The 13,889-nt window shown below is 40.1% G+C and overlaps 1 protein-coding gene across 4 annotated transcripts in view; it reads right to left on the bottom strand.

The window, feature by feature from the left end:
* The window catches only part of dlg2 (discs, large homolog 2 (Drosophila)), an 841,994-nt gene that overhangs the window by 550,237 nt on the left and 277,868 nt on the right, over nucleotides 1-13,889 (bottom strand). For all 4 annotated transcript variants that reach the window (XM_063053945.1, XM_063053946.1, XM_063053947.1 and 1 more), the window contains one exon: nucleotides 12,470-12,586. In XM_063053945.1, the coding sequence (XP_062910015.1) occupies nucleotides 12,470-12,586 (117 nt within the window). The remainder of the gene's footprint in view (nucleotides 1-12,469; nucleotides 12,587-13,889) is intronic.

Here is a 13,889-nt window from a genome sequence, read left to right as displayed (position 1 = left end):
TAACATGCTGGCGGAGAGAGTTTTATTTGTTTTTTTAGCGCTGGAAATAGTTACATTCGGACACATCTCATTAGCGTGGCAGCAGGATGGTCACATTGTTTATTCCAGGGACAAAACTGATTGCGCTCATGATGGCCGGTTTAGCGAAAAGAGCAGCGGACATCCCGGCTGAAGTCTGGAGGAAAACACACAGAGGATGCAGAGGATGATCAAAAAGGCGAGGGAAGAGGACTGGGATGAGACAACAGAGGCTTATGGAGAAGAGAAGTTATAAGCCGTGTCTCCCCTCTCTCATCATGGGAAATGTGAGATCACTGGGGGAAAAAATGGACGAATTGACAGCGCTTGTCAGGAGTCAGAGAACATTTCGGGAGAGCAGTGTCATGTGTTTTACTGAAACGTCGCGGCACGAGGACATACCCGATCAAAGCGTTTCCATAGAGGGCTTCCAGACCGTTCGAGCTGACCGGAATTGCACTGAGAGTGGTAAGTGTAAAGGAGGTGGACTTACGGTTCTGATAAACAACAGCTGGTGCAATCCTGGGCATATTACGATCAAGGAACGTGTTTGTAGCCCGTATATTGAACTTTTTGCCGTTGGACTCCGGCCATATTATTTGCCAAGGGAAATCTCGCATGCAATTGTGGTTGTTGTGTACATTCCTCCCTCTGCCAACCCGACGTCGGCCTATAACATCATTTACACCGTCACAGCCAGATGACAAACCCAGCACCCGAGTGCCCTCATAACAATCCCGGGTGACTTCAAACATGTTACCATGGCTAGAACACTGCCCAACTTCATGCAGTATGTGAGCTGTACAACCAGAGGGGAGAGGACTCTGGATTTGATGTACGCTAATGTTAAGGATGCGTACAGCTCCTCTCCCTTCCCCCCACTGGGAAGGTCAGATCACAACCTAGTGCATCTAAAACCCTGCTACGTGCCTCTGGTGAAGAGTAAACCTGCAACCTCGAGGACAGTGAGAAAATGGTCGGAGGAGGCTTATGAGGCGCTCCAGGGTTGTTTTGAGGTGACAGACTGGCAGGCACCCTGTGAGCCACATGGAGAGGATATTGATGGGCTCACAGAGTGCATCACTGATTACATCAACTTCTGTGTGGACTGCAATGGTCCGACAAGAACTGTCCTTTGTTATTCAAATAACAAGATATGGGTAACAAAGGACATTAAGGACATCCTGAATGCTAAAAAGAGGGTATTTAGATATGGAAATAGGGAGGAGCTGAGGGCAATACAGAGGGACCTGAAAGCCAGGATCAAGGAGGCTAAAGACAGGTACAGAAGGAAGCTTGAGTGGAAACTCCAGCAGAACAACATGAGAGAGGTCTGGAGGGGGATGAGGACCATCACTAGGGCTCTGGCAAACTAGCAACAGAGGAGCTGAAGGCAGTGTGGACAAGGCCAATGAACTTAACCTGTTCTTTAACAGATTTGACATTGTGGCCCCTGCCCATCCCCCACGAGTCATCTGTTGTCTGCCCCCAACCAACACATATTCCACTCTCCCCTCCTATCCCTTTTCACAGTCCCCCACCCTGCTCTCAAGACTACACCCCTTCCCCACACGAAACCACCGCAGTGGGCTTCACAGCTGAACAGGTGAGAAGACAGCTGAAACGTTTCAACCCAAGCAAGGCTGCAAGACCAGATGGTGTCAGTACCAGGGTGCTCAAAGTCTGTGCCCCTCAGCTATGTGGAGTACTTCGCCATGTATTCAACATGAGCCTGAGGCTATGGAGGGCTCCTGTGCTGTGGAAGACGTCCTGCCCCGTCCCTGTGCCGAAGATGCCGTGCCCCAGCGGCCTCAATGACTACAGACCGGTGGCATTGACCTCCCACATCATGAAGACCCTGGAGAGACTTGTCTGGAGCTGCTCCGGCCTGTGGTCAGGCACACCTAGATCTCCTCCAGTTCGCTTACCAGCTCCGACTAGGAGTTGAGGATGCCATCGTCTACCTGCTGAACCGTGTCTACGCCCACCTGGACAAGCCAGCGAGCACTGTGAGGATCATGCATTTTGACTTCTCCAGTGCGTTCAACACCATCCGCCCTGCTCTGCTGGGGGAGAAGCTGACAGCGATGCAGGTGGATGCTTTTCTGGTGTCATCGATTCTTGATTACCTGACTGGCAGACCACAGTACGTGTGCTTGCAACACTGTGTGTCCGACAGAGTAATCAGCAGCACTGGGGCTCCACAGGGGACTGTCTTATCTCCCTTTCTCTTCACTATTTACACCTCGGACTTCAACTACTGCACAGAGTCTTGTCGTCTTCAGAAGTTTTTTGATGACTCTGCCATAGTTGGGTGCATCAGCAAGGGAGATGAGGCTGAGTACAGGGCTACGGTAGGAAACTTTGTCACATGTTGTGAGCAGAATTATCTGCAGCTTAATGTGAAAAAGACTAAGGAGCTGGTGGTAGACCCGAGGAGAGCTAAGGTACTGGCGACCCCTGTTTCCATCCGGGGGGTCAGTGTGGACATGGTGGGGGATTACAAATACCTGGGGATACGAATTGACAATAAACTGGACTGGTCAAAGAACACTGAGGCTGTCTACAAGAAGGGTCAGAGCCGTCTCTATTTCCTGAGGAGACTGAGGTCCTTTAACATCTGCCGGACAATGCCGAGGATGTTCTACGAGTCTGTGGTGGCCTGTGCGATCATGTTTGCTGTTGTGTGCTGGGGCAGCAGGCTGAGGGTAGCAGACACCAACAGAATCAACAAACTCATTCGTAAAGCCAGTGATGTTGTGGGGATGGAACTGGACTCTCTGACGGTGGTGTGTGAAAAGAGGATGCTGTCCAAGTTGCATGCCATTTTGGACAATATCTCCCATCCACTACATAATGTACTGGCTGGGCACAGGAGTACATACAGCCAGAGACTCATTCCACCGAGATGCAACACAGAGAGTCATAGGAAGTATTTCCTGCCTGTAGCCATCAAACTTTACAACTCCTCCCTTGGAGGGTCAGACACCCTGAGCCAATAGGCTGGTCCTGGACTAATTTCCTGGTATAATTTACATATTACTATTTAACTATTTATGGTTTTATTACTATTTAATTATTTATGGTGCAACTGTAATGAAAATCAATTTCCCCTCGGGATCAATAAAGTATGACTATGACTATGACTATGAAATGTATATTTGTTATTTTCTTCGTGAAAATCCAGCTACATCAAAAGGCATGTCATACTGAAGCAGGGAAGATAATGGTGCAATATTATAAGAGATTGGTTTGGCCTCAACTGAAGTAATTTGTGGAAATCATCATACTTTGGGAAGGGTTTTTGCACTCAGGTGCAGAAAGGTTTCACCAGGATGTTGCCTGAGATGGAATGTTTCAGGTATGACAAGTGTAGCCTGGGGAAAAAGTACACACTCAGGACAACAAAGACTTTTTCGGGTTTTAATTCCTTTATCGGTTTTCAACATTTAAGCGCCAGTAGAGGGTCGCGAAACAAAATGAACGAATTTACAAACAGCTCTTGCCGTTACAATCTCATTTTAACTTCCGATTCACACCCTTGTGTATGGACAGAATTGCGTACGCAGTATAGAAATACCAGAACTAATATGGTACAAATATGGTAGTGGCAATCCTACTTGGATGGTGAGGAACTTTGCCCAAGCCACGCGATCCAGCGTTGAGTCATTCACTTGAGAAAATCTTTCCTCACCATGCCCAGCACACACTGGGAAGAATCCAGTTCCAACGCCATACCACGTCTTCCGTAGAAAGCAAAATGGTCTCCCCACTATCCCGCGCGTGCGTAATAACATCACTGTCTCCCTTAAAGGCACAGACAACTATTCTAGCATAACCCAGATGGATGTCTAAGTACACTCTTAACAATACTGAATAAGATCCAGTGGTCACCTGGTTACACAAGTATTCCAGGAGTGGCTTAACCATGATTCTAAATAAGATTATCATAATCTTGCTACCTTTCAAATATGTTCTGAAAATGAATCCAATGGCTGGCTTTCTATAGGGTTAATAAATTCCAATGCCACATTAAATGGTACACGTTTTTAGATCATTCTATTCTTCTATCCCATTTAGACAAAGACTTTCTGAAAATGTATCTTATTTTTCACACAAAATATGTCATTTTACACTTACCAATATTGAACTACCACAAATTATACATCTATTCTACAAGTCTGCAGACACCTTCAGGTGCCTTCCTGCATTTCACTTCCCTTACAGACTTTCTATTTCTACTGTTTTTTTTAACTGAGAAAATGCCTACTCTTGCATCCTGATAGTTGAATGGCAATTGTTTTGTTACAATCATCCTCTCAAAAATAACTAATTTTTCAAATTAGTCAAAAGAATGGCTCTTTGCTCTTATGTTTGCATTAAATTTTCCCTTGACAAGAAAATATATCATGGTATTAATTTGAATGGGGTCACCAACTATGAGGTAAAAGCTAAGTGTATGAGTCAGCTTATTTAATTTTGTTTTAATGTTTTAATTACATTATGTTTAATTAAACCCATTGAACTGCTTTTAAATGCACCTGGAAACCTTTCAAAGTAGCACTCCATCAAAGACTACTAGGGCAGATATATGGCTTTATAAAATGTGTTGCAAAAGGTCAACTTTCAACTCAAGCGCATTTCACCTCTAAGGCAGAAATCAATCTTTTTTCCCTTACACCACCATGTCATGTACTCTCTCCTTCCATCTACTCTGTATTTTGTCTTTACTTCCCTTTAACCACAGCAATTTCTCTGTTCCATATAACTTCACTCAGAAATTGAACAATTAAGGGTTTTCAGATTTGCTCGAATTAAATATATGCATCATTATTTTGATTTTGGTAAGTTAATGTGACTGGATTGTTTTTTTAAAAGCCTGACAATATTGCAATAATTTGAAAACAAAAATTATCTAGATCAAGGTTGTGTGAAGTACAAATCTTGATAGATAAAGTATATGCAATGAATTTTTCTTAACTTATTTTTCCCTTTCTATTTACAAATCCTTCTCTGCAGCACATTTTCCTAATAAAACACTCTAAGGAAAACATCATTCTGCAGCAGATCACCTATTGGTGCTGAAAGATCTCGTGTTTACAAAGTGAGATATATAAAAATCTGATGTTTTGCAGTAGATTGTACATTAGTCAAATAAATTATCGCAAGAAATATTCTTGCATAGAAGCACTTAAAACAGAGTGGAAACTAGAAAACATTATGATGACTTAACCTTGTGAAACAAATGCATTCTAAAAATTAGCTCATACTTTCTGAGATCAACAAAGTAGCAACAGGTACTACAAACAATATAACCACGAGTAAATTAAAAATCCAGATACTTAATTTTTTTCTAATTTTCAGAAAATGTTATAAGCAATAATGCATTTTAATTAATCTCCTTTGTTACAAATTAAAACATTCCATACCACAATTCGTTATAACTAAACTGTTATATATCATCTATCAACAATAACCTTTCCTGTGGATAGTTACTGTTCAAATTCCCTATTTTTCGATATTAGAACATATTCTACTGTGAAATTATGAATCTTACCAATGATATATTTTTCTTTCTGGCATTATTCACAAATCTTCGGCCTAATTTTTTGACACACCAGATAGAGGCCAGCATCTTTAACACAATCCACACAACAATTTATCGACAGCTTCATAAACAAGACAAAGAATTATTGCCATCAAGTATTGAGGTACTCATGTTGCACTTGGCCCTTTTCCAATTGTTTTTTTGTTCTGGAAATCCCTAAGTTAGCCTAGGTGCATCTACATCCTATCAACAGAGGACAAGAATGAGGTACTTTTGCAGCAAGCTTACATCTCCTTTGATAACTGCTTGTCTGCAGTTTCTTTAAACAAGATGTATGCGAGAAGGAAAAAATATTGGAAACAGAATCCATAACTTGAGGATTAGATTATCACATTTTAAATGAAGTGTATAATGTTCCATTTTCCTTCTCCAATGACTATTGTTTCTCTGTGCAGCTGGGAAGCAGCCAGCCTCCCAACCTGAAAACGGTCATTGATGCAGCTAGTCAAAATACTCTAAAACATCTTATCTACCAGCACAAAACAACACTGTGATGAAACAAACAACAACAAAAAGGATCTACGTACCACCTACAGATTACACTGTCATTTTTGTGCTAAACACAGTTCAGAGGCACCTCTCCCCCTGAAAACAGAAAGACCATCATTGTTCATTGCAGAACTGGGTTTCAGTGAGATTGTTTGGATGCCAATGACATTCTGCCTGAATTCAGTATAGGACTTGCTGAGTACTAGGCCCATCCATAGATGAGAGTAAATCAAACTAGTTACTAATAAATAGTGCCTGTTATAGCTATGTCCTGTGTGAAATTTCATGCACTTCAAATAAATTAGATGGCCATCATTTCACTGTTTCTGGCGGATCAGAAGCCAAATGTAAATAAGGACTGGCTACAAAGTGTTTCAAACTTTATAGAAACTGCATCGGACTACAATTCCAACCAGAATGCTTATCTGCTATTCAAATTTAATTTTGAATCCATCATTATCTCACTCTAGATTACCTTTTCCCATGTATGTTGTTTAATGTACAAGGATGGACAAGGATAGATCTGGTCCTAGGGTTGAGGTTCTGAACTGGAAGAAGGCCAAATTTGAAGAAATGAGAAAGGATCTAAAAAGTGTGGATTGGGACAGGTTGTTCTCTGGCAAAGATGTGATCGGCAGGTGGGAAGCCTTCAAAGGAGAAATTTTGAGAGTGCAGAGTTTGTATGTTCCTGTCAGGGTTAAAGGCAAAGTGAATAGGAATAAGGAACCTTGGTTCTCAAGGGATGTTGCAAATCTGATAAAGAAGAAGAGGGAGTTGTATGACATGTATAGGAAACAGGGAGTAAATAAGGTGCTTGAGGAGTATAAGAAGTGCAAGAAAATACTTAAGAAAGAAATCAGGAGGGCTAAAAGAAGACATGAGGTTGCCTTGGCAGTCAAAGTGAAGGATAATCCAAAGAGTTTTTACAGGTATATTAAGAGCAAAAGGATTGTAAGGGATAAAATTGGTCCTCTTGAAGATCAGAGTGGTCGGCTATGTGTGGAACCAAAGGAAATGGGGGAGATCTTAAATAGGTTTTTTGCGTCTGTATTTACTAAAGAAACTGGCATGAAGTCTATGGAATTAAGGGAACAAGTAGTGAGATCATGGAGACTGTACAGATTGAAAAGGAGGAGGTGCTTGCTGTCTTGAGGAAAATTAAAGTGGATAAATCCCTGGGGCCTGACAGGGTGTTCTCTCGGACCTTGAAGGAGACTAGTGTTGAAATTGCAGGGGCCCTGGCAGAAATATTTAAAATGTCGCTGTCAACAGGTGAGGTGCCAGAGAATTGGAGAGTGGCTGACGTTGTTCCGTTGTTTAAAAAAGGATCGAAAAGTAATCCGGGAAATTATAGGCCGGTAAGTTTAACGTCGGTAGTAGGTAAGTTATTGGAGGGAGTACTAAGAGACAGAATCTACAAGCATTTGGATAGACAGGGACTTATTAGGGAGAGTCAACATGGCTTTGTGCGTGGTAGGTCATGTTTGACCAATCTATTGGAGTTTTTCGAGGGGGTTACCAGGAAAGTGGATGAAGAGAAGGCAGTGGATATTGTCTACATGGACTTCAGTAACGCCTTTGATAAGGTCCCGCATGGGAGGTTAGTTAGGAAAATTCAGTCGCTAGGTATACATGGAGAGGTGGTAAATTGGATTAGACATTGGTTCAATGGAAGAAGCCAAAGAGTGGTAGTAGAGAATTGCTTCTCTGAGTGGAGGCCTGTGACTAGTGGTGAGCCACAGGGATCAGTGCTGGGTTCATTGTTATTTGTCATCTATATCAATGATCTGGAAGATAATGTGGTAAATTGGATCAGCAAATTTGCTGATGATACAAAGATTGGAGGTGTAGTAGACAGCGAGGAAGGTTTTCAGATCCTGCAGAGGGACTTGGACCAGCTGGAAAAATGGGCGGAAAAATGGGCTGAAAAATGGCAGATGGAGTTTAATACAGACAAGTGTGAGGTATTGCACGTTGGAGGGACAAACCAAGGTAGAACATACAGGGTTAATGGTAAGGAACTGAGGAGTGCAGTAGAACAGAGGGATCTGGGAATACAGATACAAAATTCCCTAAAAGTGGCATCACAGGTAGATAGGGTCATAAAGAGACCTTTTGGTACATTGGCCTTTATTAATCAAAGTATTGAGTATAAGAGCTGGAATGTTATGATGAGGTTGTATAAGGCATTGGTGAGGCCGAATCTGGAGTATTGTGTTCAGTTTTGTTCACCAAATTACAGGAAGGATATAAATAAGGTTGAAAGAGTGCAGAGAATGTTTACAAGGATGTTGCCGGGACTTGAGAATCTGTTACAGAGAAAGGTTGAATAGGTTAGGACTTTATTCCCTGGAGCGTAGAAGAATGAGGGGAGATTTGATAGAGGTATATAAAATTATGATGGGTATAGATACAGTGAATGCAAGCAGGCTTTTTCCACTGAGGCAAGGGGAGAAAAAAACTAGAGGACATGGATTAAGGGTGAGGGGGGAAAAGTTTAAAGGGAACATTAGTGGGGGCTTCTTCACACAGAGAGTGGTGGGAGTATGGAATGAGCTGCGGTAAATGCGGGTTCTTTTTTAACATTTAAGAATGAATTGGACAGATACATGGATGGGAGGTGTATGGAGGGATATGGTCCGTGTGCAGGTCAGTGGGACTAGGCAGAAAATGGTTCGGCACAGCCAAGAAGGGCCAAAAGACCTGTTTCTGTGCTGTAGTTTTTCTATGGTTTCTATGTGCAGAAACACCAACCAATTAACAGCCAAACCAGCCATCATTCTGGTAAACATGATTTCAATATGAACAGATATATAATAGACTGTTCTCGGTACAGAAACTGATGACATACTCCAGAGCTGCGACTCTGTCATAGCGTAAAGATATTGTGAAAATGTTAATAAAATATAGAACAATATGGCACAGAAAAAGGCCTTTTGGCCCATAACATGATACAACTTAATCTGCACATCTGCCAGGTCGTGGCTAACATCACTCAATTCCCTGCCTGTTCATATGTCTGTCTAAATGCCTCTTAAACATTGCTATCTTATGGTCTGCAATACTTATGGATTCACTGGTGGAACACTTATCATTTTTCAATATATCAATAAATATGCTGTACTGTATCTGCTCTATGATATGCTGTGCTGCTTCGTTAAATAAGAATAAATAATAATAAAAATTTGAATTACAAAAAATAAAGAATAGGACATCAGAGTTTCCCATAAGCAGATGAACAGTGTTTTAATGTGTCTGATTGATATGTAGTTTTCATATATGACAGACATTTTTCAAGATATTTATTTATAAACATACGTATGCAACTATGAAAAACACTATTGTATGGCCTGGTTCGTTAAGGTTGTTATAGCCGGGGGGGCGGGGGCTAGCAATGAGACAAGCTCCCACTACCTATTAAATGCTCTCAATGGCATATGCCTCAGATAGCCTCTGAAAACCAAGCCCAGTTCCTGGCCTTCACATGTTGCTTAGCTAATAAGCCAGACAGGACTGTTTCTACTGACAGGAGAAGGGACAAAGGTGGGTTACTGGCACCTTAAAACCAGAGGCTTTGGGCAGATGGGGTGAGAGGTGATTAGCCGTGGATGACAGCTCATCTAGGAGAAGGAAAACTCTAATCTCAAACCTCTGTTGCCTTGTGGCTATACCCACTCATGGGGAAGGATTCGGGAGTAAATCCTGAGGGAATAGTCCAGAGCTGGAGTCCCTAAGGCTGTCCTATATTGAGTTCAATGCTGACTGGTAACCCCTGCAACGCTGCTGGTACCAAACTGTATCGGTCTCTGCTGTTCCTTTGGGTTCATCAGATGTGTGGAGAGGGAGAGCTTGCTACATGGACAACAGCATGCTCTCCATATTGTACTGCCCGGGCTTACATATCTAGACAGCTAGAATGCAGTATCTACGCACGGTTTACTCTGACCGATGGAGGCAGTCACATTGTATGACCTATTGTGAACGTAGGATTCATCACCAATTTTCAGATGATGAAAAAAAATAGGAATGTTCTCCCGATTAAATGTTCATTAACTTCTACTTTTGATTTTCTTGTCAAAACTCCTTAAAGTAATGTACAATTCAGCACTGCCAAGCAACTTACTTCTATCCTAAGAATTAATGATAAAGAATTGAATAGCTTAATAAATTTGTTTTTGATTTGCCTATTCCTGGGAAAGAGTCTACAATCTGAAAACCAGTTTTACTGAGGATCACATATATGCACACAAATTTGCTTTGGAGACAAAAACAAGGATGGATCAAGACAAAAAATCATGGTACTTCTATTACTAAAGGTAAATGTAAATTATAAGCAATCTATATACAGTACAAATAATGTGCTAAACAGGGAGATAAGTGGGTGTTACCTATTTTTTCAACATACTGTGAGCATGAAAATGTTTCACCTCAAGTGTTAACAAAAATGAAATGTCATTAGCTCCACGTGTAATGAAAAGACATCAAAGTAAATGTTAATCATGGGATGCATAGGATTGCCAAGATATTTGTATTTCCCTTTCATCTTTTACTCTAAAATGCAACTAATACTAAAATTCTCTTCCCTGAAGGCACACCTTGGAATGAATACTTTACTTTCAATTATTTTTATGAAGCTCATAGGAACCATAGAATCTTCCATAAACGGAGGAGCTGATAGCTGATGTGCAGGCAGTTGGTTAGTTGTAAGGTGTTCTATCTCCCACCACTACTTATACAGGATTTCTATGAACTGGTAAATGCATGGATCTGAGGTTCTCAATACCATTCCATATTCACCTACTCCACTTTAAGCTGTCATGAGTCAGAGATTCCCAAGGACTCTGTGGAGATATTGCACTTTTTCCAAGGAGGTTTTGAGCACATCCTTGAACTTATATATTTATATCTCTCATGATATGGAAAGAGACAATTCAGGAAATCAAGTCTAATTTGGCTCTCAGAGGAATCTTAATATTCCACTTTTTTTCTGGGTCTCTCTGCCTTGTGAAGCTTGTGAAAATATTGGGTGGCCTTTCCCTGTTTCATTGGACTTTACCCAAACCAAGATCATGATCAGTGCCTGGGGCCCAGGGGTGGTTTCACGAGTGAATTGGAATTCTTCCAACAACAGCAACAATCAAGTAGTGACTAAGAATTATGAGCCTTGAAATCATTGTGACTTGCTATATACTATTTTGTGTGATTTATTTGTATTTTCTACTTAATGATAAAAAAATTAGGTTTGTTGTACTTTCATCAAATGCCAATAATCAAATTTCTCCCTTTCATATAGGAACAAAACTGTTTTAGCCACAATCATAAAAAACAGGATTCCTAACTATAACCTAGTACATTATGTGATCTCCATCATTCTTGACCTCTCTGTAGAATTTGACATATTTGATGAAAGGACCTTCCTCCCATTCTAATCATCCAAACTCTACTTATGTGGATTGTCCTTACTTTGTTCCAGTCATACCTATACAATTGCCAGCAGAAATTTCACCTTTCATTTCTGGAGACTTACTTTACCCCATTAATTTTTTTCATCTCTTAACTGCTCGTTGTCAATATCCTCCAAGGATATAAAGTTAGTTTCTTCCATCCAATGCCTCTATGAAGGTAGGTTTCTTTTTAAAGAAAAAATTCTTTTCCAATATTTGATTTTCTTAAGTGAAGACATTAGAAGATTAGAGTTACTGTTAGCACATTACTCTTGCCACCACATGTATTCTCTGCCTAATCACCACTAGCTTGACCCAGTCTTTCAAAGGAGCCATTAAACCAAACTTGCTCTGTCATGGATATGCAAGATCCTAAGGTACAATTGGAAGAAGAGCTGGAGGCATCACTCCAATATTTACTCCTCAAAAATATAATTTAAACAGATCATTTGCTCAGTAACCTCAATATATTTTCTGGATCATGATAATGCATAACATGATTACTACATTTCCTGCAGTGACTATGTTTCAAAAAACTGACAATGACTATAACTTACTCTTGGATATCATTCAAAATATATGTTCTTTATTTTGCCCTTTTTACCAGTAAGTTCCAACTATTAGATTTAGTGTTATCATGTTATTATTGATGATTTAAGACTCGAGGATGTTAAAGTTAAGCAAGGAGATTTACTTTAAACTATGACCTCACAAGCATGAAACAAAAACTTGCTGTGAATTTATTACTATAGCTTCAAGAAAAAATGCCTACGTTACTACTACTTTAGAAAGGATTTACTGTTTATTAAGTGACTAGGCCTGAGGCCAGCCTATTTGAAAATAGTCTCAACAACTGGAAGAGTTCAGATATTTTTTTTAATGGGCTTCACTGGCCAAAGTTGAAACTGACCTGGAGGGATTCAGTGCCTTCTTTAAAGTTCACAGCATCTTCAAACTCCTGATCATATTGCTGTTCTTCCATGTCAGTCAAGTCAAGCAGCTGGGCTTGTACATCACAGGGATTAACCTAATAACCAGAGGCAAGAGCGATGTCATAACACAAAAACATTATCTGACACTCAGTAGCATCTCCTTAACATATTATGTGTAATACTTTTGACTTTCAGTTGCAGCATATAAAGCATCATCTGAAGCTTCACATGAACCTCTGATCAATTTCCCCCTATGTAGCAAAGGGCTACAAATTTTTAACACATGATTGCCTTGCCCATATAGTGACTATGAATTGATACGGTAACACCGAATTCAGTTGCAGTAATTGTTTGCAACAAATAGACCTAACTTAAAACTTTGTATGAATGTGTGTTACATACAATATACATCATGGATGTGCCACCACATTGAGACAACTGCTTGTGTTGATTATACAAAGGAGGTTATGCTAATAGGAGAGCATTGACACGAAAAACAACAACGTGATTAAGAATGAAATCACCGACACTCCAATAAATGCTGGGAAATAGGAGCACATCAACTAGAATAAATGGTCTCTTTCAACAGTGATAGTACAAGTGGAAAATAAATTTAAAGGCTGTAATTATACCTTACCTTAGTTCATTATTCATATTTTATTAAGAATATTAATACAGGCTCAGCTCTGAAAGTGCTAATAGGTACAATGGCAGAGCTCCAGAACCCAAAAGAAAAATGCACAGCCAACATTCAATTAAGGATGTTAACCCACTCCATACAAACTAAGACATTTCTTCCAACTGATATATATAGGCAATAAAGCACCACAAAATTTTGAAAATGCAACAGCAATATGAACACCATTCATATTACTGAGTTATTTCATAGATGTAAGTGCATACCATCACAGAAATCAGTCTTTGCTCAATTTAATTCACTCTATTTATAAAACATTAGATCACCATGTGGAAAATAGGACCTTAAGAATATCAAAGGCTTATGGATCTGAACTAGTCTTACCCCTGGGACACACCTGCCAAGGTTAAAATTTGCATAGGTTTGGCCTTTTCCACAAAATTCAAAAGAATTCAAATCCTGCTCAATACCTCTTTATCAGTCTGCACTAAATCATCAGTAAAGTGATAGAGGGGGTGATTGTCAGGGCTATTGAGTACTCAATAATAATCTTCACATTGATGTTCAGATAGCAAAAGTACACATGCAGATCAGACTCACCCATGGTTAAAATTTCAAATGATTCAAAACATTTAAACTTAATCAGAAAGATCTTTATAGTAAAGCAAATCAGGTTGAAATTAGAACAATACAAGTAAACAAATGTTGCAACAAAAATCAAATAAATTCCAGTATGCTTGAGGAGAGAAGTAAAATCCTTC

Source organism: Mobula hypostoma, chromosome 7 (genome assembly GCF_963921235.1).
Source record: "Mobula hypostoma chromosome 7, sMobHyp1.1, whole genome shotgun sequence".
In the NCBI taxonomy this organism is placed as follows: Eukaryota; Metazoa; Chordata; class Chondrichthyes; order Myliobatiformes; family Myliobatidae; genus Mobula; species Mobula hypostoma.
This window is presented reverse-complemented; position numbering and strand designations above follow the sequence as displayed.